This window comes from Prunus dulcis, unplaced genomic scaffold (assembly GCF_902201215.1).
Source record: "Prunus dulcis unplaced genomic scaffold, ALMONDv2, whole genome shotgun sequence".
NCBI lineage: Eukaryota > Viridiplantae > Streptophyta > Magnoliopsida > Rosales > Rosaceae > Prunus > Prunus dulcis.
The window spans coordinates 2,710-30,566 of NW_023010135.1; the positions used below are offsets into that span (position 1 = coordinate 2,710).

The following is a 27,857-nucleotide window of genomic DNA, read 5'->3' on the forward strand; positions in this document are numbered from 1 at the left end:
AATTAGGGTTGGCTATTTTAGTGGAAAAATCCTTGAAAATAGGTAATAAATAGTAGGAAATTCCTAAAAAAGGTTGGGAAAATTACCCGGGCCTCCTTGTGACGTCATAAAACTAGGACAACCTATAAATCATCCGTCTTGCAATGAAATAATCCAAATTGTTTAACATAACTCACTTCCCTCTTAACCCAAAGTATTGATGTTTCTTAACTTGAACTTCAATAACCTACTTCAACAAGCATCTCCCGTTAATGTTCGGAATTATTTTTAAAAATGCGTAACAATGAATCGGAGAATTCAGCAAGGGAGATGGAGTGTCAATGAGATGGTAGCAATTTTCGGATATTTTTTATATTTTTTGTGTAATTAGTTATGATTTTTGTAAGAAAAAGGAATAAAATAATAATTTAGGGTAAAATGGGAGGATGTGGCCATGTTGACTGACGTACACTTGTGCAAGTGGTGAAAGGTGACCTGCTGAGATTGCGCCAGGTGTCTTTTTGCAATTAGGGTTGGCTATTTTCGTGGAAAAATCCTTGATAATAGGTAATAAATAGTAGGAAATTCCTACAAATGCCCCGAAAATTACTCCGGCCTCCTTGTGACGTCATAAAACTAGGAGAACCTATAAATCATTCGTCTCGCAATGAAATAATCCAAATTGTTTTACATAACTCACTTCCCTCTTTACCCTAAGTATTGATGTTTGTTAACTTGAACTTCAATAACCTACTTCAACAAGCATCTCCCGTTAATGTTCGGAATTATTTTTAAAACTGCGTAACAATGAATCGGACAATTCAGCAAGGGAGATGGAGTGTCAATGAGATGGTAGCAATTTTCGGATATTTTTTATATTTTTTGTGTAATTAGTTCTGATTTTTGTAAGGAAAAGTAATAAAATAATAATTTAGGGTAAAAAAGGAGGATGTGGCCATGTTGACTGACGTACACTTGTGCAAGTAGTCATAAGTGACGGGCTGAGATCGCGCCAGGTGTCCTCTTGCTATTATTTTGGCTTTTTTAGTGCAACAATTTTTGGAAATAGGTAATAAATTATACGAAAATCCAAAATTTGCCCGGATAATGACAAAATCAAAATTATTTGTACATAACTCACTTTCCTCTTAACCCTAATTCACGTTAACACGTATATTAAGGATAATAATACAATAATTAGTTTCACTATATACAATAATATGTTTTGTTATAAAAGTTGAACATAAATAATAATTGCACATGCTTTGAAGCCATCATTGCAACTACGCCTAGACCTTTCAAGACGTCAGTTCGTATTCAATAAGTTGTCCACATGCAACTGCACCTAGAGTTTTAAACACGTCAGAGGTATTCAATAAGTTGTCCACATGCAACTGCACTTAGAGATTTGGTTACACGTCAGAGGTATTCAATAAGTTCTCCATATGACGCCGCATTGGGAATCAGTAATATATTTTCAATCATGTCCAATCACATAAAATAATGCCATACTTTTTCTCAATAACCTCACACAAGTGAAGCAATTTTAAAACCCTTAGTGAATATTTGTCCTAGTCTATATGAGTGTTTATATATTCAGTCTGCATTTTTTTCACAGTATATGTTAACTTTTAGAGGGATTCCACAAACATAAAATATAAAGAAAGCAAGAAATAGTAGGAGATGAACCAGTACAAAAAACAATATATAACTGGTAAATAATAATTCCATAACCTTGTCACAAACGCACTCACAAAAGGTTTTCCATAAACCTTGTCCTAACATATAATAAATAAAGGCAACATTGCATATGATGCAACCATGTCCAAATCTGATACGTGATCAAAAAAAAATGGACATGGCAGCAACATATGACTGAAGTAGATGGGCTCTTTGCATCTTCTGTTTTTGTAATAAAGGACATCAAAATATTAAGGTTTAAATCTTCCATAGTAGTTAGCATCAAAATAGCTTTGAAGCAGAGTGTAACGAAAAGTCCAATTCCACTGATTTGCCTCTGCTCAAACACGAGAACCAAAATGGTTACTTCCCTTGCTGAGTATATTTGGTGACATCGGAAACGGTAATAGATGACCAATCAAAACCGGGTACGACGAGTTTTGCATAGGATCGGAAGTAGTCGAATCCAGCTTGCATCACACGCTTCTTTGACTCCACTGCATTAGATGAGTTCTTGTATTTTTGAACAGCTACACTCCGAAGTCGTTTGTGTCTACGCTTCATGCGCTGCAACTTCACCCTATCCAGATTGGCCTGCCTTTTGTCATCTTCAATTTGGCCTTCAACAAATTCCAAACGTGCCCTTGCCCTTTGGATTTCATCAACAAGTTGAAGATGCCTCTCCTTCCAAAAACCAACAACTCTTTCGGACTCAAAACTTCCAACAAAATGGTCATTCTGTCTAGGAATGTGACATTGCTTGTCTGGTGACTCACTTGCGTGTCGAAGGCGGTCTTTGTTTGGAGGGGTGTTTATTATGCTCACATCAAACTTGGTTAGTAAATCCATTCTTTGGGGGGAATGAGTTTGTTTGGTTGAGAGAGTATCGGTAGATGGAGACAGATTCGGTGGAGGAGTGAGTTTTGTGGGGGAGGAGAATTTATATGAAAGGGGTGATAGTAATACCAAGAAAAGGCTTCCCTCCAAAAATATTTGGTGGACAATGTATAAATTAATTTTTGGTCTGATACAATATAAGTTTAATCCTAACTAGTTTGGTTGAGTTAACTAAGTAGATGTCACTTCCATTGAGTTTCTTTCAACCACTATCAGTGGTGTAAGGAGAGTGTGAGGTTGACATGCTTCAAAAGCAAAACCTGACACCTCTTTTAAAAAAATTCCCGCCAAAAAGTACATCTGTTGACTACACACAAGCTTTCGTATGTTGGTCTATAAACCTATCTTCCCTTTCTCAAACGAAGTTGCATATGCAATCCTCATCCTCCCAAAACAAAGAGGATTATTCAAGCATGTCAACCTCTTCAGGCGCCAACAATACAATCGAAGATGACAAATTGGAGTCGCAGGTTCTATTTCCACATTCTACTCGCCGTCCCCTTCCTTTTTCAACATCATTTGGGAGTGAGGGGGACTCCGATGATCCATTAGAGGCAATACATGCAGTCAATGCCAAGCTGGATTATAATTCCAGACTGATCAATTCATGGCACGAGAAATGTGTTGAAGACGAGGCAATTTTGGCTGATCTTAACATTAGAGTGAACAAAGCGTTCTCCCAAAAGAACAAGTACTTGAAGCTGAGTCATAAAAGGAAGCTGAAAGCTGAGGAGTTGGATATAGTAATGAATGATGAAATGAAAGGTTGTTTGATGAACCATATGCGATGCGAAGAGCACCATAGTGAACTGGAGTTGGCATTCAACGAAGGATTCGACAAATTCCGAGCATTTGCGGCAACAACTCATACAAGTTATGATTGGAACTATGTGTCCCCTGATGCTGTGAGAGAGATACTAGACGATGGGGGTGACATGAATGAGCATAACCACGTCAAAGCTGCTCGGAAGAAGCCGACCGATCCGAGTAAGTGATTGCAGCTACCGCTGTTCAGTTGGTTGATGGTGACCGTGGTATTGCACATATACTCCCTTAATGTCATTATCTAATTTAAAATAACACAAATATCAGTTTCATTTGCTTCATATATAATTATTGGGACTATGTATTGCAAGTCATCATGTGTTATAATGTCTAACATTATATTTTGCAAATATCGAAATATTATTCAATAAGCAGTCAATATCACAGCAAGCCGGGAATCAGTAAATGCTCCTTATCATGTCCATTTACATTAAAGAGCTGGCGTAGTAATGTGTTCAAAAAAAACTGACACGTGAGTCATAAGTAACATAACATGTGCTATACATTGTTTAGTGAATGGTTTATGGTATATATATATATATATATATATATAATAAAATTTCAAATATTGCTGAAGATTTATTTGGTCTATATCACTAGGGTTATGAGTGGCCATAAGCATGTGAGACCTGCTAAGAAGAAGCTGACGAGTACGACCGAGTGATTGTGGCTACCGTTGTTCGGTTGGTTGGGGAGATCGTGGTATTGCTAAGAGGGAGCACATAATATGTTTTGCAATCAAATGTTCTTTTCTGTGTGGAATTATGAGTATTTATGTAAGTTAGTGTACCCTTTAATATTTGTCATTCAGTATCGAAATGTAATTGGCTGCAATGTTATGTTTTTTTTGTACACGCTGCTTTCTATTTGCTCTGTTCCAACAAAGTGCTTCAAGTATCCTTCAGTTACAAAAGTGTACAAAATCGTGCCCTTATTAACCAGTTGGAAAAAGTGGCTACTGCTGGAAATGATTACTGGTAATGGAAACAACAGAGTAACTGCTAGAAATGCTGCATTAGCCTGAGGATTTGAAAAATGAATCTCTGTTAAAGCATAATTCACCCTAAACTGGCCATTTTACATGGTAAAAGTCATTGCTTCTTCACATAACTCAAAATTTCATACTTTATCAAATGTCTTTGAAAATTTATAAATAGGGAGAAGATGTAAAATTAACATGTCTCCAAATTTCATGGACGAATGAAACCAAGCAAATTTTCATTTCAATTACCAGTGGACATAGTAAGAGCTCATCGGTGGACATGAACAAAAACACAATAATATTCAAAAACTGAATCTATAAAACTTCGCCTGATCATTAATCTTCATAACAACCACATTTCATCTAATACAAATATAAATCATTCAGTTGGTCCGTGCATCCTGTCAAAATCGTCGAATAATGGGTCACTACGATGTATTGGAGTTGATTCGTTGTTGGTCGACGGTGATGTCCTGCATAAACATCAAACACAAGCACATAAAAATTTTACCTATTCAAATTTTAGATGCTATTACAAATAGTGTTAGCATCTTACGGTGTGTTCAAGGCTGGGCATTGTCTTCTATCATGACCAATGTGTCCACACTCCCGACAGTGTCTAATCCCGCGCTTCATTGCCTTTTCCTTTGCTCCCGTTACTCCTTTCGACCTTCCTTTGCACCTCACTCTCTTAGGGTCTTTCATATATTGTGTTTGAGAGCTGGACCCTCCAACTTCGTTATTACTTGGTCCATCCTTCAACAACTTCAACTTCACCTGCAAACTTTTTAGAGTCTCTGACAGTACCTCACATCCTTCTTCACTCATTAATGCATCCTCAACCACATCTGAAGCAAGTCGAGACATTGTACTCCGCTTTATTAGAAGGCCAGGATCTACACAGTCTTTAATTTCTTTGCCATTTGCATCGACACCAATCCACATTTCGCAGTTTTCTTCCACCTCTTCAAAATATATTTTTCGGGCATATATTCAATCTGGTCCCTTCTGAACAATGCTAGGATGTGCTTGCAAATAATTCCAACAAATTCAAATCTTTTGCAGCTACACGATGCGTGGTCAGAATCTTTGACATATCCGACTTCTGCCACTCTTGTTTCCCAATTTTTCCTTTCGCTCACGTTAAAGACAACTTTACAAGCATCCTCTGTTTTGAGCTCTAGGAAACATGCTGTACTTTCTATTAGTTCTTGCTCAAACTTTTGAAACATTGTCCTTGTGTACAAGGTAGCCATTTGTTTGTTCATTGGCATCGGTAGAAGACATTGAGCCACTTCAAATGCATCTACGTGATCAACAACTAACTCTTTTTCACGTTGATGAGAAAGTGCCCTCTCAAATCGTATTATGAAATCCATCAACAAATTTCTCCTTGATATGTATTGCTTGAAAAAACCATGAGAACCTTCCGCTCTTTGGCTGCTTGACATTCCAGCGGCAAAAAATTGTCGTGCGTAGGCTGGAACCCAAGATTCCCTTAAATCAAACATTGAACTTAGCCATGGATGGTCAGTCAAACCAGCCTTTGTAACCACAATATTCCATTTTGCATCAAACTCATCCTTATTGTCAGTATCCCATATGGCTTTCTGAAATTCACGCCAATACTCATTATAAGCGTCCCGTGGTAACTTAACAGAGAACTTTGATGTGATGTGCCATATGCAAAGTCGATGAAATGTAGTCGGGAAGGCTATTGAAATCGCTATGGCCATTGCCGCATCTTGATCTGTAATGATCGTTTTAGGTTCCCCACCTGGCATGGCTTTCTTAAACTCCTCAAACATCCAAACAAGCGACTCAGTCGTTTCCTTGCTCAAAAATGCGCATGCTAAAACAATTGTCTGACCATGGTTATTAACTCCCAACATTGGTGCAAATGTCAAGTCGTATCGATTCGTGTTGAATGTGGTATCGAATACAACAACATCTCCATAAAACCCATACGCCCGTCTAGAAGTTGCATCTGCCCAAAAACATCGACTAAACATGTCATGGCCATCTCCCTCAATCTTGAAATAAAAAGCCTCATTCTTTTTCTGTTCAGCCATAAAATACTCGGTCACTAGTTCAACATCGTGGTTCCTCAGCTTCCCATTCACACTACATTCAAGATTGTAGATATCTTTTTTGATAAAACCAATTTTATCCATTCCTCCGGATTGCACCTCAAAAATACTTACCTTCCGATGAATGGGAATATTAACTGAACCCAACTGTTTTGTGAGTACTTTTGTAGAATCTGAAATATGACGGTGTGATCTCAATAAATGCATTCTTTCTGAGGGTGTCATCTTATGATTGTGTCCCTCTGCAAAAAGAGATATGGTATACTTCTTGCTCCCATTTGTCTTCACAACCACAATCTTAGCTTTGCAATTGCATCTACTTATTCCCCGTTGTCTTTTTCTCTCCCGAATTTCATCCCTCCTGTATGCACCTTGTTTGCAACATACAAATTCTTTCCTCAAAATCTCTTTCTTATTTTTCCCCCAAAAGCTGGAATGAAGTCGAATACCAAAGCCAGCTAAGAATGCATATCTATTATAGAAATTGTAAACGAGGTCAAGCGAGTCAAACTTCATCCCAACTGCTGGTGTTTCCTCATTTCTTACTTCAGGAATATAAACCCTCCCATTAGCTGTTGCACATTCATCCCTGTCTGAGCCCCCAGACATTTTATCTAACTATATTATTGATCCACTTCTATAGTACTGCATAGCAATTATTCATTCATTAATCAGTCATTACTGCATCACAACATATCAATGCATTCCACTTACACAAAACATTGCCCAAATTGACACAAAATACGCATAGCCTAACTTCCAATTACACAAAACGCAAACAAAATTTCATAAGTTACTAACATTCTATTGTGAAATAATCTGTTCAAAATAACATTAGAACCAATATGTTCAACTAAGAACACAAATGTAATTCAAACCACCAATTCCAGAACTTCACCCAATATCCTCTCCAAATGCTTACTCCTAATGTCATTAAGCCTAAGTTTAGGTTCTTTTACCTACATTTCATGATTTTCCACCCCGACCAACAACAATGAACTAAGTATATTGAATATTCATAAGGAAATGACACATTATTGATTCCAAAAATGACGCATTATTGATGCCACAAATGACGAATTTCCCACCCTCACAAAAAATAAACCAAACCCAATAAAATCAATCTAGCAAGTGAACTTACCTCTCAAAATCAATCGGGACCTCTGAAGTCGGTCAGCTGGAAAGAATGTGGTGGACATTAGAGAAGACTCTTTGGTATTTGAGACTCCATCTCTACCAAAATCGAGGAACAACTGCTGCTGTGGCTTCTAGCTACAACATTCTTCGTAATACCCAGGTTACCATAGATTGCAGGCCTCCCAACGAGCTACTGACAGTCGAGTGACTATACGATTTGGGAGATTTGGATCCTTCTAATTGTGGGTTTGCTTTTCATTCAAAAAGAGAGGATTGTGTTCTTCAGGTTTTCACAGAGAGGGAAAGAGGGGAAAAACTGAAGTTGGGTTTCTAACGGGTTAGATTTCAACCCGTTTCTACATGCACCCTCTTTTAAAAACTCACCAATTCCATCGACCCGAAAACGCCCTCCGATGTCATCTTGGACCCAACTTCCCACGACCCATTAGGGCTTTGAATTCAGATAGTCATTGGAGAGGCCCAAAGCCACAGAGAAATTGGGATGGCTGATTGGGTCTCCAACAAAAAAAAAAAAAAAAAACAGAGTTATATTTCTGGGTTAAAAAACAGAGTAACATAAAGAAAAGAAACTGGCAAAATTGTAAATGTAACTTCTTTTTTTCTTTTTTAACAAAATAAAATTTAAAACTCATTAAATTTTTGGGTTGTAGTGTGCTTAGCCATTGGCGGTGGAAGGTCACCAGAATTAGAAGAAAAGTCAAACACAAATGAGAAGAATATTTGCACCAGAAAAAAAAAAGAGAGGAAATTTTAAAAAAAAAAATGTCTGAGCCCGGGTTCGAACCGGGGACCTCTAGTGTGTGAGACTAGCGTGATAACCGACTACACCACCCAGACAACTTTGATATTTAAACTAGCAAATTTAATATAGTTGTAAAACCAAGTGAGTAACCAATCTTAGTACTATACTACAGTCAAGTCAAGTCTCCCAGCCTAACCTCCTCGGAGTTGGAAGAGGCCAAAATCTTATCACTTTGTCATTGGACTGAGAAAAGCAAATCCAAGCCAAGCCCCACCCACCGACACCCCAAAAAGAGAGACCCAAAGTCTGCAATTGCGGTGCGGTTGGAATTCATCTCAGATCTAAGATGAAGGAATTTGGAGATATTGGTTATTTTTATTATATTATGCTAATAATAAATAAACAAATAAACAAATATATTGGTAAATGCAAACTTATTTTATTCATTTAAAACCCCAGTATTCTCATGGTACAATGATTGCTGGTCTTGAAGAAAGACATCAACTAAGTCATCATTCTTATTGCATATAATTATATATTATATATATTATAAAACTTCTTCTTCATGATGAACAGGATTCAGAAGAAAGTGACTGATATTGGAAAATGATTTAACATTGAGGGACGGGAACACCACAGTTGGAAGCAAGTTTTCTGGCGTTGGGGCTGTTGACATATTGCCTGAGGCTTGGGTTCTTGAGATATCCACAAAGGCAAGGCCTCTGCTCCCTCAGTTTCTGGCAGCATGTGGTTGAAGGAGGTGACCCTGAATTTATTGGGCCCAAGCATGAGCTCAACTGCACTGGGCTGCATGTCACTGCCTCTGCCATCCTTGCCTCTTCACTTACCATCACTGCCACCATCACCACCACACACAGGGCCACGCCTGAATATGACAACTTCATCATCTTAATTCAATGTGCACTAGTTAATAATTTATGAGAGAGAAAGAGAGAGATTAGAGAGAGGGAGTATGGTGCATTTGGGAAGTACTCCTTCTGCACAATTTATAGAAGGAAGTAGCCAGTGCCGTGGTGGAAAAGGGAAGACTGAGTGGCTGATTTTTGTAAGTCTTCTTCAACACACTCTCTCACGTGGGAGGATTACGTTCACACCGGGATTTAGTTTTTTACAAAATTTGGCTTAAGTTGAATTTTGGTGACCGAAGTTGGGTGTAATCCACCTAGAAGACTTGTTGTTTATTCAGGTCTTTTGATTATCATGCCATGTAGAATTACACTCCTTTTTTAATGTGCTGAGTTATATTTGTGTGTGTGCTATTTTTTATTTTAATTTCTTGTTTCTATTACGTCCCTGAAGTCTAAAATAGGCAATTTATTATTTATAGGATATTAATTATTAGATTCAATTTGTTTTTAATTACATGTCTATTTATTGAATGAGTGCTGCTAAATGAACTTTAAAATTAACTGAGTACACCTGATAACAAACAATTTATTGAATTACTATTTATTCTAATATAAAGGGATATGATTTCCCCACTTTCTTTCTTTCCACTTACACTCCCTTTTGCTTTGTAATACTTTTTAATCAATTTTGTTCTTTCTCTTTCCTATTATACCCTTACCCTACATTAATTTCTTTGTACTTCACTTTTATATTAGTTCTTTTTCTTTATACTTAATTTTTCAACTTGCACTCAATTTTCAGTTTTTTTTTTTTCCTTTAATCGAGTAAGAAATTAAGTTTTTTTTTTCCCTTTAATATTGAAAATGGAGTGTAAGTTGGAAAATTAAGTATAAAGAAAAAGAAATAATATAAAAGTGAAGTAAAAAAGAAATTAATGTAGGATAAGGATAGAATAGGAAAGAGAAAGAACAAAATTAATTAAAAAATATTTAAAAGCAAAAGGGAGTACTGTAAGTGGGGAAATCAGCTCCCAATATAAAATGACAAAAAATGATATATTACATTGTGAAATAAATGTAATTTTAATAAGTACACCTTACTCACCATATTTAACCATAATCAAACAGTCGCCTTAATTTTATCGTCTTTAACCTAACCCTTAATCTTTCACTGGACAAGAGTACCGTCCACCACATCATCGCCGTAGTGTGGAATTTAGACTAAATTGATTTGTGTTTCTCGTGTGCTCCAACTAGATTATTGAATATTTAGATTGTAATGCTTAGCCATTGGTTGGTGGAGGGTCACCATAATTAAGTCAAGGGGATAAAAATTAAATTCGAACAGATCCCATCAATGAATTTGAGGATATTGGCGATTTTTACAAGTTTAATTTACTATTATTTTATTACATTATGCTAATCCATAAATAAATAAATTGGTAATGCAAATTTCAATTCATTTAAAACCACATATTATATATGTTTTTTTTCAAGAAAAAAAAATGATTTATTGAAAGAAACATTACGGATGATCTTCAACTAAGACATCATGATGATATTGGGAAGGTCCCCATACCACATTGGCACTTGAAATAAAGTTACAGAAAATCGAGCTAATCTATGAGCCACCAAATTGACTTCATGAAAAACGAAATTCAAATAGCAGCCAAGCTAAATGAAGCAAAACCACATATTTCAGAAGTCAATTACACTGACATTTATTTATTTTGTTTAACCATATAACATACATCCCATTATTCTCCAGGCACAATTGGTAGTATCATGATTGCTGGTCTTGAACAATGACATTAATGAAGTCGTCATTCTTATTACTTAATATTGGTAATTAAGGAGTGATTAATATTGGTAATTAATTTAGCATTGAGGGAAGGGAACACCACAGGTGGAAGCAACTTTTCTGGCGTTGGGGCTGCTGACATATTGCTTGAGGGCTGGGTCCTTGAGATATCCACAAAGGCAAGGCTTCTGCTCCCTCAGTTTCTGGCAGCATGTGGTTGAAGGAGGTGTCCCTGACATAATTGGTTCCAAGCATGAGCTCAACTCCAATGGGCTACATGTCACTGCCTCTGTCATCCTTGCTTCTTCACTTAGCACCATTGCCATCATAACCACAACACAGAGCCCCACACCACAGCATGACAACTTCATCATCTTAAAATTCTATATCTATTAATTATTTAATTACTTATATTCAGAGGGAGAGATTAGAGAATGGTGCATTTGGGAAGGGCCTTACTGCACAATTTATACAAGGGAGAAGGGAATGCCGTGGTGGAGGGGAAAGCTTAAGTGGCTGATTGTCATGAGTTTTTTTGTCGTGATTGTAATACCACCTGACATGTTGACGTAATTATACAATACCTATGGTGTTAACGTTAAATTCTGAACTTTAAATGATGATATTAGTAATTTTTGTATTGAAAAAACTGGTTAATAAATATAAGTCCAAAGTGTTTATTTTTTCTAAGTCTCTCCGTTGAAGCTCTCTTTGATATTATCAAACTCTAAATGGCGTGGTTAATGCTAAATCCAATACAAATGTTGTCATGTCATGAGGTGTCACACAAAAGTTCCCTTCGAGGAAGGGGAGCTCAGTACTTTAAGCTGCAGAAAAAAAAGGGGCAAGTTTAGTGATGAGCGTCCCGCATTGCAATGAATCAGTCTGACCCACTCTGTAATAAGAGGACAAAGTGATTCACGGAAAACTGCACAGAAAAAGCTAATAGTAACGCCACAGAAGAGTCTTCCTGAAAAAGAGATCTCCTACTTGACGCGAGTCCATTACCATATCAGAGAAAATTTTGAAGTGGCATGACAAGATTGCTTGCAAAGATAACGCCAAATGGTCCTTTCTTTTGGAAAATGATTGTGTGTGAGGTTTGTTTTACTTTAAAGATAATACTAAAAATATAGGACCCACGCTATGGTTGTGTAGGTGGAAGATAGTGGAGTGAGAAAAATGAGAAGAGAAAAAGTGGGTTTGTAAGTAATTAAAAATCTAACAGTAAATTTAAATTACATATAATAATAATAATAAACTATTTATTGTAAATTGTAATAGGATATAATTTTCTTAAGATAGTGTAAATGGATATATTAGGTGCACGACCGAAAAAAGAAGAAAAAATATTAGATAGTAGCAGTCTCGTTTACCGAAAAACCTAAAAATGAGGTCTTGTTTGTAAGCACCAAAAAGTCATTGCGAAAGATATTAGGTAGTGAGTAATGTGATTGGCATGAGACAAATATTAAATTGCAATTATTGATGGAAAAGAAATAAAGAAAAGTTGTGTGCTACAAGGCTTTCTAAGTTTCCTCTAATGATAATATGACGACGCACAAGGAATATTTCCCGACTGTAGAAAGCTTGTGAGACCAAAAGAAGTAAATATAAAAAAATAATAAATAAAAAATAAAAAAAGGTTAATAAAAAGAAAGTCAGACCGAAAGTTGATACACCCCTAACTATATATATGATGATTAATTTGCGAAGAAATTAGTGCCTCTGAGTTGAAAACAACCTGCTTTAAAGTGGAATATACATATTCTTAAAGCAGAAGAACTGCCCAAAGTAGAGGAATTATATTGGCAGCAATATGCTTTTATTAAGGCGAGGTTGAATTTTGGGGTGGAAAACACAAAATACTTTTCACCAAATAAAATTAAAAAGAAGCTATGGCCTTCTCTAAAATTAAGGAGCAGAGTCGGAAAATTAAAATCTGTACATATTTACGAAAATATAAACAAAACAACGAGCTTGAGCTCAATTGGTTAAATTCTGTGATATAATTCGTATATAAAGAATATATGTATAAACAAACCAATAAACCTTTCATTGAATTAGCAAAGCAGGCTAGGGTCAAACTAGGAACTAGACCACGACTAAATTCAATTGGTTACATAACCGCCAGCAATGGCGAAGAGCTCAGCTGCTCAGGATCAAGTTGATGTTTTCTGAACTACGACTAAATTTCAATTGGTTAATCAATCCAATGAGTTCTACACTAAAAACCCAGAGCAATAAAATGCAGTACAAATTAATATTGCTTGGGACGCGACAAATTGTCAAATCCCACTTGTGAATATTGATTATCATCCAATTAAGATGGTGTGTATGATTACTAATGGGCCACGCAGAAGGCACTCATGAATATCTACTTGTTGACCTCTGATTGGGCCTCTACTTGGAGGCGACGAACTACTAGAAACCCTGGTTTAGTCTAGTAGGATGGGCCTATTTAGGCCATGTATACCGTTTTAGGACTCGTTTGGGAGTGATTTTGGCTCCATAATTATTTTTGGGGAGAACCATCTCTTATGTGCTTCTCCATATAATTTTGGATAAAAGCACATCTCATGTGCTTCTCTATAAAATCACTTAGGGTCAGTTTGGTATTGCTGTGTTGTGAAAATAATCGCTGTCAAATTTGCTGTGAGAGAAATCAGCTGTGAGAGAAAGTAGTTTGGCATTTGGTAAACTTTTTGTTAAAAGTGTTATTGGTACTGATTCTCACATAATCAGAAAATGATTGCCGCATAATCATTTAGCCTAGCACATCTTCGAAACTAATTCCTACATAATCAGAAAATGAAAGCACATCATTAGCTGTTTTCCCTTATAGTTTTCTCTCACAACAATTTTTAACAATAAGTGATTTTCTCATAGTTTACCAAACGAGCTAGGCTTCCCAATTTTTTTTTAAAATCACTTATCACCCCAAATAAGCTATGCCAAACAATCACTTAAACCCACTTAGAGTGATTATTTAGATAAGTGATTCTCAATAGAAGTGTTTTTTGGCCTATCCAGAATCACTCGCAAATGAGCCCTTAATGCATTTGGAAAGGTTAAAAATACTTTATGACAACTAAAAATATTTCTGACAGCGTTTGACACGAAAGTTTAGAAGCACCTTTGGGTCATAGAATCGTTTTTTGGAGAAGCACTCCCAAGTGCTTTTCCATAAAGCAATTGGATTTTTTGTATGAAAATTCAAGATTTTTCTAATAAAAGCAATTTTGTTAGAAACGCTTATGAACAGAAATACTTCTTAAAGAAGCAAATGAGCCCTTAGATTTTTAGTTATAGACCCACTTCTAGCATCAATATTATGAAGATATTTAATTTGGAGATGAGCTCTCTCTCTCTCTCTCTCTCTCTCTCTCTCTCTCTCTCTCTCTCTCTCTCTCTCTCTCTCCATTGAACTCACCCCAGATTGAAACGGCGAAATCGAGACTATTCTAATGAAAGAAAACGATGTCAACATCCCAGATCTCGGCAACTCTAATTTTTGTTAGTTCATCAGATAAAAAGAGAGGTAGAAATAGAGGTCCTGGGCTTCTTCTCTGCTTTAAAAAATAATAATAATAATTAATTGGTACAAGTTTTAAGATCTTAAAAATAGGTATGAAGTTTAATACCAAACAAATTTTTAAATCTTGTATTTGAAAACTCATGTTTTGTAAAAGAATCATGATTTTTTAGTTCACTTTTTTTAGTAGAATACCAAACAGCCCTTTTTTTTTTTTTTTTTCTTTTTTAAACTTGCCCTTTTTTAAATAATTGCCATTTCTATATGAATCTTTGTTTGGGTTCTTTTGTTTTGTGTTGCTTTTTTTTTTTTCCCTTCATGTTTGGGCTATGTTGTGGTCTAGGTTTTTTAAAGTTGGGTATGGGCTTGATTATAAAAGTTGGTGGCATGATTCATCGTGGGTTTTTGAAACCCAATATATGGCTCTTAGATAAGGTTCTATTTCTTAACCGTTGAATCATGCTAACCAATTTGATCCAACTATTAAAAGATAGGGTCTCACCTAAGAGCCATATATAAGGCCCTCACTATAGAATTCTTGCACTCTTGTAATTTAGTTTGGCTTTTTAATGAAGCTTGGGTTGGGCTTCTATTGGTGGTAATGTTGTAATTTATAGGTGTTTTGAATGTTGTTTTGTGTTTGAAAATAGGCTTTAGGTTTTTTAATTGAATTTCTAGAGGGTTGGGTTTTCTGCTATTTTAAGCCCCACTATTGGGTCTTAAACTAAAGCTCCCATAAATCAAAGTATATCATCTGTGTTGTAAAGAATAAACATGTGGAGCCCACATTTATGGGGCCCACAAAGAAATTAAGTAAAGTTATTTGGAGGCTTATCACATGCACACTCACGGGCATCATTTCCTCAGCCTATAAATAAGGCATTATTCTACCCTTGCATTTTTACATACCACCATCAGAGAAGGAAGAGAGAGAGCTCAAAGAGAAAGAAGAGAAGAAAGAAAGAGGGTGAGTGAGTGGAGAGAAAAGAGAGCAGAGAGAAATTCTCCAAGAGAGAAAAATCAGTGAGCCACATATATTGTAAACACTAAAATTGTAGCTCTATTATTTTACATAGTGAAAAAATTACTGCTGCTGCTCTCCGAAGATGTAGGCATGACCGAACTTCGTTAAATATTGTGTCTCATCTACTTTACTTTATGGCACATATTCTAGTTATTTTATAACAATATGGCATAACTTTTTGTTCTTCCATACCTCATTTTGATTCTTGTAACCGTGCACCCTCTAGGGTCAAGGGTCTCACATTGACCGGTGGTCTTATCAGTCAACATGAGAATAATTAATGTGACTATAAAATACGTATGATGTTAATTTAATGTGAGTCGTCTTCTTGAAAAAAGAGAGCTCCTAATTAATGCGAGTCCATTACCATATTAGAGAAAATTGAAGTTGGTTATTGCTTGGAATGATAACGTGAAATGATCTTTATTTTGGAAATTTTAATGCTTGTGATCACTGGTGGATTCAAGATTTTTTTAGGGGAGGGGCAATAATTAAAAGGCTAAAAGTATGTGACGGAAATCCAAGTGCGAGTCCATGAATCCATCTACATTGGTCGATAGAAAAGAGAGAAACTTTGAATAAATAAACGTAAAATCTTCATAAAACAAAATTAAATTATAAATTGAGAAACTAAGAAAGGATATATGCCAAATAAGGGGATTAAAGATCATGGATGTATTAAATAGAGATACACCTCATTACTTATGTGTAGGTCCGCCAGTGCTTGTGATGTGAGGTTTGTTTACTTCAAAGGTAATACTAAACATAAGTGAGAGAGAAATTTTGAGTTCCTTTTTAAAAAAATTAAAGAATTTTGAGTTCCTTTTTTTTTAATAGGGCACCAAACAAGCCCTTAGAATGCGGGAGAAAAAGTGAGTTTGTAAGGAGTTAAAAGTCTGACATTAGATTTTAGATTACATTATATTTAAATATAAAAAAAGTTATTTGTTGTAATTAGCGATATAATTCTCTTAAATACAGTATAAATGGATATATTAGGTAATGAGTAATGGGATTGGCTATAATATGAGACAAATATTTAACTGCAATTGTTGATGGAAAAAAATTAAAAATTTGCGTTCTTCAAGGCTTGCTAAGTTTCCTCTAACGATAATATGACCAGCAGAAAAACATCCTCTTAATTAAAATCGGGACACAATTACGAAAACATAAACAAAGCAATCAGCTTGTAGCTCAAGTTATTAAACAACATTTTATGTGTGTAGTTCCCTTCGTTTGCCATAACGTTGGTATAGAAAGAATATATGTGTAAACAAATCAACAAACCTTTTATTGAATTAGCAAAGCAGGCTAGGGTCAAACTAGGAACTAGACCACTAGTAGACACATTGAGGTGAGGACCGTGAGGTGAAGATAAACTCGTCAAATTTGAAACTGAACAACGACTTTATTATTATGAAATTAGGGTATACAACTTATCAAAGGTATAAAACATGCAGGCTGGGTTTACATAACCGCCAGCAACAGCAAAGAGCTCAGGATCAAGATGATGTGTTCTGAACTATCCACTAAATTCAATTGGTTGATCAATCCAATTTCTACACTAAAAAACCAGAACAATAAAAATGCAGTACAATTTTGCTCTTCCCTTCTTAAACCCCTTTTTCTATGACACCAAAAAATAAAAGAATTCCTTGTTTTTAGCAGACCACAACCTTGATATTGAGAACAAAATGATCTTAACCTGAGATGGCGGGATGCAAAATAAACTCTGCCACCCCTTTCAGTAACAACTCAACTTTATTGGTTCTAAGTTTCATCGCCCTTTGCTTTGCCTCTGAGCATGTCAGTGAAATGTCCACGCATGATGCGCCTTAACCTAGTGTCTTCGACTGGTGGCATTGGTGCAGCCTTCGGAGACTCAACTGGCTCTGGTGGTAGCTCAACATTTTCTTTCTTGCCCAGTAACCCACCTTCACCAAAGAAACTAGTCACAGATGATGCAAGCCCAGCCCCCATCACCTTACTGATAGTATCAAAAGTTCCACCAGATCTCTCCTTCATTATAATTTCAAGGGCTTCCTTGTGTGCAGGATCCAGCGCATCATAGTCTCTCAACAAGTTCTGTATGGCAGGCAGGAGGAAATCCCGTACACTATTTGCTGAAACATCTGTATTAATTAAACACATTTGCCACTTGATATCAATAACACATTTAAAAACTTGAAAAATAAATCCATGCAAATTTAATCTTTGCTGACAATTTAACATAATTTTAGGTTAACAAAAGTCTGCATACATAATTCCAACTAGCTTAAAATTCTGGGAAAGCTAAAGTTAGGAAATCTGGCAAAGGTGGTAGTTGTCAGGGAACCATCTGTTTTTACACTTTTGGTTCCTTATTAGTTCGTTAGAAAATGTAAAACCAGCAATAAAATAAACACCATAAAATTCTGGTCTGTGAAACAGAAAAGGAAGAGAAATAAACACCAACAGAACAAAAATAACATTTTGGTCTGCCAAAAAAGAAGTAGCAGCAAACCTGTTGCATCCAGAGCACGAATTGCTTCACAAAATGCATTGGCTCTCTCACGACGGCGCATCAAGTCACTTGCAGGCGGAGTGGCTGTAAGTTGAAAAATCTTGGATAAAAGATGTATATAATGTTAAAGAAGTGACAATTAAAAAGTGGATCCAGTAGAAAATTGCACAATGATCAAGGAATAATGAGTGCGCATATGAACACTATGCTGAAAATGTGCTAATTATAATTCTTCAGTAAGTATGTAAAGGATATAATCTTTAAGTCTATCCGTTGTATGTGGTACAGCAACCACCAATGCACGAACCACAGCAATGGTAGCTTCATGTGATCCATCTTCAAGAAACGCATCCATTTGAACACGTATCTTATCAACAATCTGGGAGGTTTCAATTGGATCAGCCAGATGAACGAAAACTGTTCCATTAAGATAGCTAATTTGTTGATTGCAGAAGGAAAAAGATTTGTACCATATCATTTTTAAAATGTTGGGCCACAGCTCCAAAGGCATCTATGCTTGCATACTTCACACTCAGGTTTTGGTCAGAGCCCAAAGTAACTAGGGCAGGCAAAATATGAGTAGATGCAACTTTTGCATCGATATATGGAACCTATTAAATGGATGCAGTCAATTAATTGTTGGTTTTAAAGTGAGACACATGAAGAAATAGTACTCCAAGAGAATGGCTAAACTTACAATGACTTTCAACAGATTGGCAGCATTGATCTTCATATCTATATTGGAGCTGACAACCATTTCCCATAGTAAGTTAAATATCATACAATGATGATCTTCAAAAGTGCTGCATTATGGAAAAAGGCCAATCAGTAAGAAATAACTTATAATTAAGAAAAATTAGTTTTCAAAGGGTGTTTATTACTTTACTAACCAAAGGAAGCGAACAGCATCAACAATCTCAGCATTGCACTTTGTAGACTGATTTGTCACACCTTCAACTAATAGCTTTCTTAGGTACTCCACTAACTGCTCATGCTTACTAGGGGCACCCAAAACTCCAGCTAAGAGAAGAGGTAAGACACACATAGTAGCCAGTCTCTTAGCCACAGCCGTTCTTGGTCTCAAACCTGTTATGTAAATTATAGCCACAATTAAAGATCGCACACTGGTGTGAAAAGGTTTTAAAACATTTCCGTGCCATTACCTTCGATTCTGGAATGGATTGCAGATGGGAAAAATGTCAACTCAGCGTCATCCCCAGTGGCTACCAGGAATACAGGCAGCATTATGTGTGTCAAATAAGAATCCCCATAGTGTTCTGATGCAGCCAACAAGAACTGCATTACCAACATCTAGGTCAGAAACGATTCATAGAAGCACTGTTAATGAGGTAATATTAAAATCCATAAAAGATAGAATGAAGATACCTTGGTGGTTCGGTTTAGCAAACTATCTTCTTTTGGAGGTAACAAGCAGGCAAGCTGTATCAAAGCAGGAAAACAGTCGACATGCAGCCACTCAAATGCAGGCAATTGAGCATGTCCCCTACCCAGATAATAAAATTTATTATAAGCAGTTATAGTAAACAAGTCTTTCCCATTTATCAATATCATTATCTCAATACAAAAAGTCAAAAGGTTATGCTCTGTCAGAAGATATAAGAGGAACTCAAAAGAAATATGAGATAATTAAAGTTGAAGAAGAAAAATGGACCTTACCTTGCATACAATTCAAGGAAAGATGTAGAAAATATTGTCCCAGTTGTTTCAGTATCAGAAGCAATTGGGCACATCTCAATTGCTTTCTGGTACACAAAAGGAAGCATTTCCATTAGCATCCGTAGTAGAACATCAACATTCCAGCGTTCTCGTTCACCTAAAACACGAAGATGTGACTCCACGGACCCTTCAACTCCCGAAAGGGGAGGACAACGCTGCAATGTCACAATGATGTAAATAAAAGAAACTATTACAAACAAGGAATAGATTACCTCAATCATGAATGAGAAAATATAGTTAAACAAAAACATACCTGAGCAGAGCTTGATATATGAGAGAGTAGAACTCTTAAAATATGGTCTAATTTGTTTCCCCACTTGTTTACTGCAGGAACTAACTGCTTAAGTGTAGTTTCCACCACCACTCCAGAAGGATCACATACCAATTGGAACATCAAATCCTCAACCTATAAATAAATAAAATACAGTAAAATAATGGAGAAAAGTATCCTTGTCGACTTTATACATCTTTCTTGTCATTTATCATGTCATGATAAGGAGAAAGTCTCCATTCCCTAGACGATGTTCCATCAACCTATTCTAGAGCTTACATTGTAGCCATTTCTGTCAAGTCAGAATTCCTCTCCATGAGAGCCTCTGAAGCATATTAGTGAGGCTGACCTTGAAATATTTGTCCATGTTCGGAAAGAGTGGAAGCAGCAATGCAAGATTATGTGCAGCAGCCTCCCGGACAACAGTTGCAGAATCTTCTATGAGTTGCTGAACAATAGACAAAATAAGAGAATCACGAATCTCAGGCCGGACAAATTCTGCAAGCTGTCCACATGATTGAGCAACTAGCAGCCTGCGCTCCTCATACATATGATTTATCTGCAACCCATAAACCAGAGAAATCCGTCAAAGCTTTCAAAATGACAGAATGGTTAAAGATGACCACCCCTACAAGATTTAGGCTCAAACTTACTTGTTCCCAACACTGGGGAAGCAATTCTGTTTCTGTTCTCATCTCTCCTACATTCTTAGCAAGGGTAACACATGCCTGAAATCCAGTTAGAAGATTCAGGAACAAGTCAAAAACAAAGCAGCTATTTACAAATAAATGAAGTACTTCGACTAACAGCCTACATCCATTATAATTCTTCTTTGTTGCTCATCTGGACGTTTGATTAGATTAAACAATGTGTGGGTCAAGGAATCTCGAGTGCTACTATCTGGATGGCGCTCAATCACACACATGATCAGGGGAAGAAGCTCCTGTAAATACAAAATACCAATAAGCTCTTTAAAGATCCATATACATACATATGATACATATTTATAGAAATACATAAACATACATATAATATATGTGAGATTCTCTCTGCACAATGTCTGTTCTTTCTTAAAGGATGGTCGCATCTAGAAAATCTCATGTACTCTCAAGTTTTTCAACTTTATTCCATTATAGTGACAGGGTTGATTCTTTAGGATATAGAATGACCCTTCAGAACCTAAAATCTAAATGACAAGATAATCCATGACTAAAACCTAAACCTAAGCTCGAAATAGTGATTCTACATCTAAAAGTAATCGACCATGTCAATAAATGGCTAACAAAGCTGAAGAAAATTGAGCAGAAGTGAGGTTTTCTTAACCCGTCCGTTCTCTCTTAAAGAATGAGTGTCTTGTCCAATTAAGAACTCTATAACATATATAAAAATATATGTGTACATATATATATATATGTGTGTGTGTGTGTGTGTGTATATTATGAAAAGAAAGGAAGAACCAAACCTCACGATGGTTGATCAAAACATAAGGAACAATCTTGGGCAAAGCATCAGCAAGGATCTGAATGGTCTCTAGGCCCTGTCAAAGTACAAGCATAACTTAAAAAGAAAAAGAAACAGAGGGGACGGGCGGGGATTCCAAAGCTTTTAAAAATCATTATATCTAAGAAGTTCTATTATTTAGAATTTAGATGGGCGTCCATCCAAAACAAAAAACAAAAGGGATGCCCCCAGCCAACCATGGAAGAAGAAAAACATTTCTGATCCAGTCCAGCAGTAAAGGCTTTGATGCCCTAAAAGAAAGGTACAAGGAACTTGCCCTTTTCTCGGAAACAATTCCAGCACTAAGATCCTCTGACGTTAGATGTAGCCTTCCGCCGGATGATGGTTCATCATTTTGTTTGGAGACGCTTTCATCATTGACCAAGGTACTGCTATCATTCAAAGGAGCCACCGAAAACTCTTGTGGAATTTCCTTAGGTGTAACTATATTGTCATCAAAAGTTTGAGCAGGCAGAGATTGATCATCTTCCTTTTCCACAACTCTTGATACTACATCAACTGGATGCGGGATTAGACTTTTATCTTCATCCATGACAACGACTTTTTCTTCCATTTGCACAGACTCTTTCTCAGAATTGGTGGAATCTGAAAAATCAGGAGCTTTTGCGTGTTTGGATTTTAAACTTTCTAGTTCCATCTGCAGTGATTTTACTTCTTCCTTGTATCTTTCCAAGGACAGGGATTGGACATGATCAGCATCAGCAGCTACTGTATTCCGTCCAGAACGATATCCTTCAATATGCATTTTCAAAGCAGTGATTTCAGCTCTACAATCATTGAGCTCCTTCCTTTGGTGCTCCAGGGACTGCTTCAAATTCTGTACCTGAAACAAAGGGTGTGTTATTTTCTTACATATGAATCTTCATTGGATAGAAGCTCAGAATGCAGTGTAGTCAGGGGGCTTACAAGGTTCTCTTTATCTTTAACGTCCTTCTGCAGACCTTCCAATGATTTGTTTAGTGTACTGATTTGACCTTCAGCCAAATCTTTGTTTTTAAGCAAGCACAGCTTTTCATGATACAAAGTCTCTTTTTCTTTCGATAACGAATCATTTTCTCGTAGCATGGTAATTTTCTCCTAAACATAGAAAATTATTATTTATGTTGAATTTAGGAAAAGCAAAAAGTAGAATTCACAAGTATCAATAATGTAACTAAGTAACTTTTTAAGACTCAAGAAGCATCAAGGCAATCTAGGTATTCAAATCTACACTGTAAGTATCCATAACAAGAATTGTTGCAATCAGAAGACAAACACTAAGGAAAAGCACCGTGCACATTGATAAATTATTTATGAGCAAACATAAGGGGAAAAAATGTCAGCCCCCAGATCTACAAATCAATATGCTCATTGCCCAAGGTTTTAGAAAAATAATTTGCATAAAAAAAACTAATCTGTTTAAGACATCGCAAAGTAAAAGAGATGGGTTTAGTTGTGCTAGTAATCTCAGATTTCCAAAGTGCTTAACCTGGATTATTTGATAGAATTAGCAACACTCAGCATTTAATGATATATTAATTTATGATGCTGCATGATTATATTTTAAAGGATATGCAGGAACGTCTCTTAATCATTTTTATTTTTCTATATAACAACCAAACAATCATATGAATTTAATTACAATTAACTAAGCCTATTTGTCCTCCACCAAGTGATAAGCATACAACAAACATGCCGCAGGCCACAGTTCAGGTGCAAGAAAGCAGAGGCAAGGTGAACAACATTGAATCCTTTCTCCAACAAGCTTGGTGAAGAGTGGTAGAAGGCATTACGTTTATAGACTTATTTATGAAAAACTGCATTCTAAATATTAAGCCTATTTCTGCTCCCTGAGTGATTAAAACATACAGAAAACATGCCACAGGCCAGGTGTAAGAAAGCAGAAGTTCTGCAAAACTTTGAAGCCCCTGTCTAACAAGCTAGGTGAAGCATGGTAAAAGATGTAATTTTTATAGATTTCAGTACTTTCCAACATCACATGTTTCAAGAAATACCTCAGCAGCCTCTGTAGTGGACGAAAGATACTGATAATAATAATGGCGCAAAGCATCTGGCACGCATGCAGGTGAGTCCTGCCAAACATCTAGATTCTGGTCTGTGACCTGGGGAGAATGTATTGATAGGTTATCAAAACATTTGAAGATTAGTCAAACAGGGTATGATAACATGTCAACATAGCCACACACACAAAGTGATAATCACACAACATTCACCTGATGCAAAGGTTTAGAAATCTAATGGGCCTCCAAATAGGTCAACCTAGTGGCATAATTCCTAAAAAATTTGTTCAATGCCACTGCTTACTGCAATAAACAGATCAAAATCAAATCCTATCTAGTAAAACGTTTTAATTTTCTTTTTTTTAGAACTTGTTTTTCTAAAACCTATTTGCTTTTTTTATTGATAAAATAAATTAAGCCTGCTGCTGTTACAATGTTAGAAAGCTTCCATTACTTAAATAACACGCAACTCAATCCGTGAGCAGGAAGTTTTAATCCATGAGCACTACGGGGTTCTTCACTCACGACAGTAATTTTAAGCTTAACCAACATAATTTTTTTTTTATAAAGTATAACTAGTTATTCATCATCGTTAAGTCAAAGAAAGAGATAGAGAAGGTATTACACCAAGTGATAATTAAACATATAACTAGTTTGTCATCTTCAATACTCTCAAGACACCTCCGCCAAATCAGTTGATGTCTTCCAAAAGGACTAAGGTGGAAATCATGTGCCTCACCAACAAGATGGACCTCTAAACAAAACAAATATATTTTAAATCTCTACAAGGAAGTATCAATAACCCAATAAACTTTAACACCAAACTCAACAACTAAAACCCCTAGGAAACAAAATATTTCTAACTAATGTAGAATTCTAATTGCAATATACTTCTGATTTAGTTTGCACGTACATATTAAAGCCAGTACAATTTGTTTATATGTGTTGTCCAGTTCCCCTAGCAAGACCACCTGTTTACAATTCGGGGCCAATAAACTACTAATGGCAGTTGAATTCAATAAGCGTGTGTGTCACAAATAAGAAGTCATCCCGTCTCCTATATAAATACCGAGGATAAAAAGGATAGGAAGAAAACAAGACATTATAGGCAACGAGAGAAAAAGACAACTAAGCATTTATAGTGATCCATACCTCCTCAAAAAATGTCATTGCAGTAAGCCGGTACCCTGCTATAAGCAAATATTCTTTTACAGCACAGTTAAGATCTCTGCGTTCATTATCTTTCAACGGACCCAAATGAGAGAAGGAAACATCTCTCTTTTGCCGCTGAAATTCTGGTCCATTATTTACAGAAACACTGGAATTTGAACCTGAATCCAAACCTGAGGAGAAAGTCATGGAACAAAATTTTTTGTGCTTTACTAGTAAAGAAACTATTGTATATACAGTGTATCTCTGGTTTTCCACTGTTTACAGGTCTAATGCTGATTCTCAAATATACAACTTCAATGAATCAGCAAGAGGGAAAAAACAAAGGGGTAAGTCTCCAGCATTGACATGCATTTTTAGCATGGTTTTCTAGAAAACTGAAATCCAGTACAACTAAGAACAGGCAAGGATGTCCGTGTTCAGGATATGGCTTTATGGTCGGTCTTCATGACAAGATATGTTCAATGATTTAATAACCATAAGGCATCGATTCTTTATAAATGCATGGTTACTAAGTAGAAACTATTAAGCTAACAAATCATAGTGGATACAGAAAAATGTATCATATTAGAAGCAGAAACAAACATAAGAATACAATTTGAGATTCTGCACAGATGGAAAAATTACCTCTTGATTCATTTACAGGTGATTCAGCTTTCTTCTGCAATTCAGTCTTCAGTTTCAAAATGTCCTCTTGGGCTAAACGAAGCTCATATTCACTAATTGCTAATTTTTCTTCTACTGCTTCTTTCTCTTCTAGCAAACTTTGAGGATCTGCAACTGCATTAAGAAATGAATGCAGTAGAAAGCTAAAAAACATTAGTAATGTTCCAAAAGGGAATATTAAGTATCGAGATTTCTGGAGTGACTGACAAGCATTAAAAATGTTCAAAAAGTTTTCCTTATCAAGTTCAAATTATCAGTTAATCAAGCAGAGACATGAAGACTATGATAAGTAAAATCATATTACGAAATTATGATATCATCATCACTACAATTAAGATGTGAGAAAGAAAACTAGGATAAAACATTTGTAAAGAAAACTAGGATAAAACATTTGTAAATGAGTTCTGCCATGGTATTGAGAAAGTTCAATTTAGGCTTTTTTTTCCCCTTATAATGCAGGAGCAAAGTTCAAAGTTTAGTAAAGGAGAGTCTTTCTCGTTTCCTACATAATAAATGCAATTTCTGCAGGCTTATTGTCTTTGAGTCTCCCTATGTCACATGATTAATGTATTAGGTGTAATAATTATGTCCTTAGAATTCCCAAGTGTATTAATGTGGACCTTTCCAGATTCATTTACCAATTACCTTATAAAAGGGGCTACTTTGTATGCTTAAAATCAGAGTTAGTGAAAGATAAAAGTTCTTGAGAATTCCTGCTTGTGTGTGGTACAATTTGTCTTGGAGTGATTCCAAGTCACCTTCGGTGTGATGCCAGAATTTTTCTAATTTCTCAACTTGACACCTTTGGTGCGATGCCAAAGGCCAGAGTGAGTCCGGATCTCTTTATTTTGTCCTCTCTGTTCATGCTGTCCCACATCAACTTAACTTTCTGTTAGTAGGCTTGTTGGTCTTGTTTGTGTGATGTTTGCAGTTTAGGGCTTTTTTGTTTTCCTTGGCTGTTGAAATTGTTGTCGTAGGCCGTATTGGCTTTCTGTTCCACTGTTGTGCACTTCTCTAAACGAAGATTTCCTTTTTCATTTTTCACTAAAAATAGTCTCTGATGCTTTGGAAGCACAAATCCAGAATATGGCACTAGCCCCACCCCTCCCCTCTTGATGCCCTTTACCGTTTCACTTACAGGCTGCATCATGCACAAAATTGATGGGATTCCTATCTTGCAAACTTCTCTTTCTGTGTAAAATTTGGCTTGGGGCTGGGGTGGTAAACTTGTTAAACAAAGAGTCCTTCAATATTCTTCTTTGAGTTTCTCTGACTGAGGATAAACCTCAGCAACCAAAACTCATTACACTAATTCTAACAAATCTTATTTTTGTTGAAATATAAGGTTTCTTATGAGTGAGAATCCAAGTGGGCCATCGAAAAGGGAACCAAGAAGCAGGCACAGTTCCTCTTGACAGAAATGACAGAGAGAGAGAGAGAGAGAACTCTATATGACTCCAGAACAAAGAAACAGATATTCACACCTCAGCCCTTGCAGCTGAAAAGAGAGGGAATACAATTATGCATCCACAACATACTCATACTTTTGGTTGCATTATTGAAATATGTTAAGTCATTTCTTTTCTGCAGAAAGTAATAGTTCCACTAAATTGATAAGTTTCTGAACTAAATGCTCTCTCAATTCGCCATACCAGCTCCTTTATGAAGTGCTGCTATCTGATGGTTCAAGTAACCCATTTGGATACATGACTGAAAGCATTCCTAACACTTCTTCAGTTCATTAACTAGTAACAAAATCAAATTCCATTTTCGACATAAAATGCCATCAACAATAAGGTTTTGAAGCCAAAAATTTCATTGACCCCCAAACACTAAAAGAGATAGAAGGATCCTTCAAAAGCAGAACAAATCAAAGATCACAAGCGCGCCATTTTGATGCCATTGAAAATTCCAAGAAAACAGAGCAGAAAACTAAATTCCACTCTAATGCTCCCCACATTTTCTCAGCAACCAAACAGAACAAAGACAATTTTCAATTAACCAATTCAAACAGATTTAGAAGTGCGTGTAGGAGAGTGTATCGTAAAAACCTCGAATAGAGTTGAAGCGAGAGATCTGATCGGGTGGGAATTGAGAAGAGTCAGCGAAGAAGTCCTTGAGTCGAATGGCCTGGTTGTCTCTGCCATCGTCGAGAAGCTCATGGAGCAGCTCGAACGCCGTGAGCAAGTAGTTCTCCTCCAGCAGAAAATTCACAACGCAATTGCACAACGACGACCTCTCCACGTCCATCGAAGCCTCACTATCTCCACCGCCTTAACACAACGCCATGGAAGAACCACTGAACCAAAGCAGATCTCAGGGGCTCACTCTCTCTGGTATTACTTTGATTTCTCAGGGGCTCCTCCTCCTGATCGAGTCGTTGAGTTGAGAGGAAGGATCGAAGGAA

At 36.4% G+C, this 27,857-nt stretch overlaps 3 protein-coding genes and 1 non-coding gene across 5 annotated transcripts; all 4 read right to left on the bottom strand.

The window, feature by feature from the left end:
- Positions 1–8,374: 8,374 nt before the first annotated feature.
- On the bottom strand, positions 8,375–8,448 carry TRNAV-CAC. The gene has a single exon. It is a non-coding gene; the product is annotated as a tRNA-Val (tRNA).
- Positions 8,449–8,770: 322 nt separating this feature from the next.
- On the bottom strand, positions 8,771–9,377 carry LOC117612986 (non-specific lipid-transfer protein 2). The gene has a single exon (XM_034341620.1). It carries the CDS (start codon positions 9,259–9,261, stop codon positions 8,965–8,967), a length of 297 nt encoding a protein of 98 aa, XP_034197511.1. The 5' UTR covers positions 9,262–9,377; the 3' UTR covers positions 8,771–8,964.
- A 1,382-nt stretch (positions 9,378–10,759) lies between these two features.
- LOC117612987 (non-specific lipid-transfer protein 2-like) lies at positions 10,760–11,446 on the bottom strand. Its single transcript, XM_034341621.1, has one exon. It carries the CDS (start codon positions 11,395–11,397, stop codon positions 11,101–11,103), a length of 297 nt encoding a protein of 98 aa, XP_034197512.1. The 5' UTR covers positions 11,398–11,446; the 3' UTR covers positions 10,760–11,100.
- A 5,524-nt stretch (positions 11,447–16,970) lies between these two features.
- Positions 16,971–27,842, bottom strand: LOC117612984 (RAB11-binding protein RELCH). 2 transcript variants are annotated; one of them, XM_034341619.1, is made up of 20 exons: positions 27,502–27,842; positions 25,412–25,564; positions 24,767–24,945; positions 23,609–23,716; positions 22,521–22,691; positions 21,871–22,437; positions 21,556–21,630; positions 20,908–21,036; positions 20,747–20,821; positions 20,443–20,652; positions 20,076–20,228; positions 19,763–19,977; positions 19,472–19,589; positions 19,249–19,381; positions 18,976–19,171; positions 18,783–18,888; positions 18,556–18,696; positions 18,341–18,464; positions 18,086–18,199; positions 16,971–17,714 (listed from the first exon to the last, which is right to left on the bottom strand). In XM_034341619.1, the coding sequence occupies exons 1-20, from the start codon at positions 27,698–27,700 to the stop codon at positions 17,353–17,355; spliced, it is 3,528 nt and encodes a 1,175-aa protein (XP_034197510.1). In that variant the 5' UTR covers positions 27,701–27,842; the 3' UTR covers positions 16,971–17,352. The 2 variants fall into 2 exon arrangements, with proteins under 2 accessions (XP_034197510.1, XP_034197509.1); XM_034341618.1 differs by having other exon boundaries at positions 24,767–24,957.
- Between the last annotated feature and the right edge of the window lie 15 nt (positions 27,843–27,857).

Excerpts from the sequence above, each read along its gene's own strand:
- LOC117612984 (XM_034341618.1), bottom strand. The coding sequence starts at position 27,700 with ATGGACGTGGAGAGGTCGTCGTTGTGCAATTGCGTTGTGAATTTTCTG. Across the intron at positions 22,692-23,608 it reads CCACTACAGAGGCTGCTGAG|GAGAAAATTACCATGCTACG; the intron begins GTATTTCTTGAA and ends TTCTATGTTTAG. Across the intron at positions 19,382-19,471 it reads TGCTAAACCGAACCACCAAG|TTCTTGTTGGCTGCATCAGA; the intron begins GTATCTTCATTC and ends TTGGTAATGCAG.
- LOC117612986 (XM_034341620.1), bottom strand. The coding sequence starts at position 9,261 with ATGATGAAGTTGTCATATTCAGGCGTGGCCCTGTGTGTGGTGGTGATG.
- LOC117612987 (XM_034341621.1), bottom strand. The coding sequence starts at position 11,397 with ATGATGAAGTTGTCATGCTGTGGTGTGGGGCTCTGTGTTGTGGTTATG.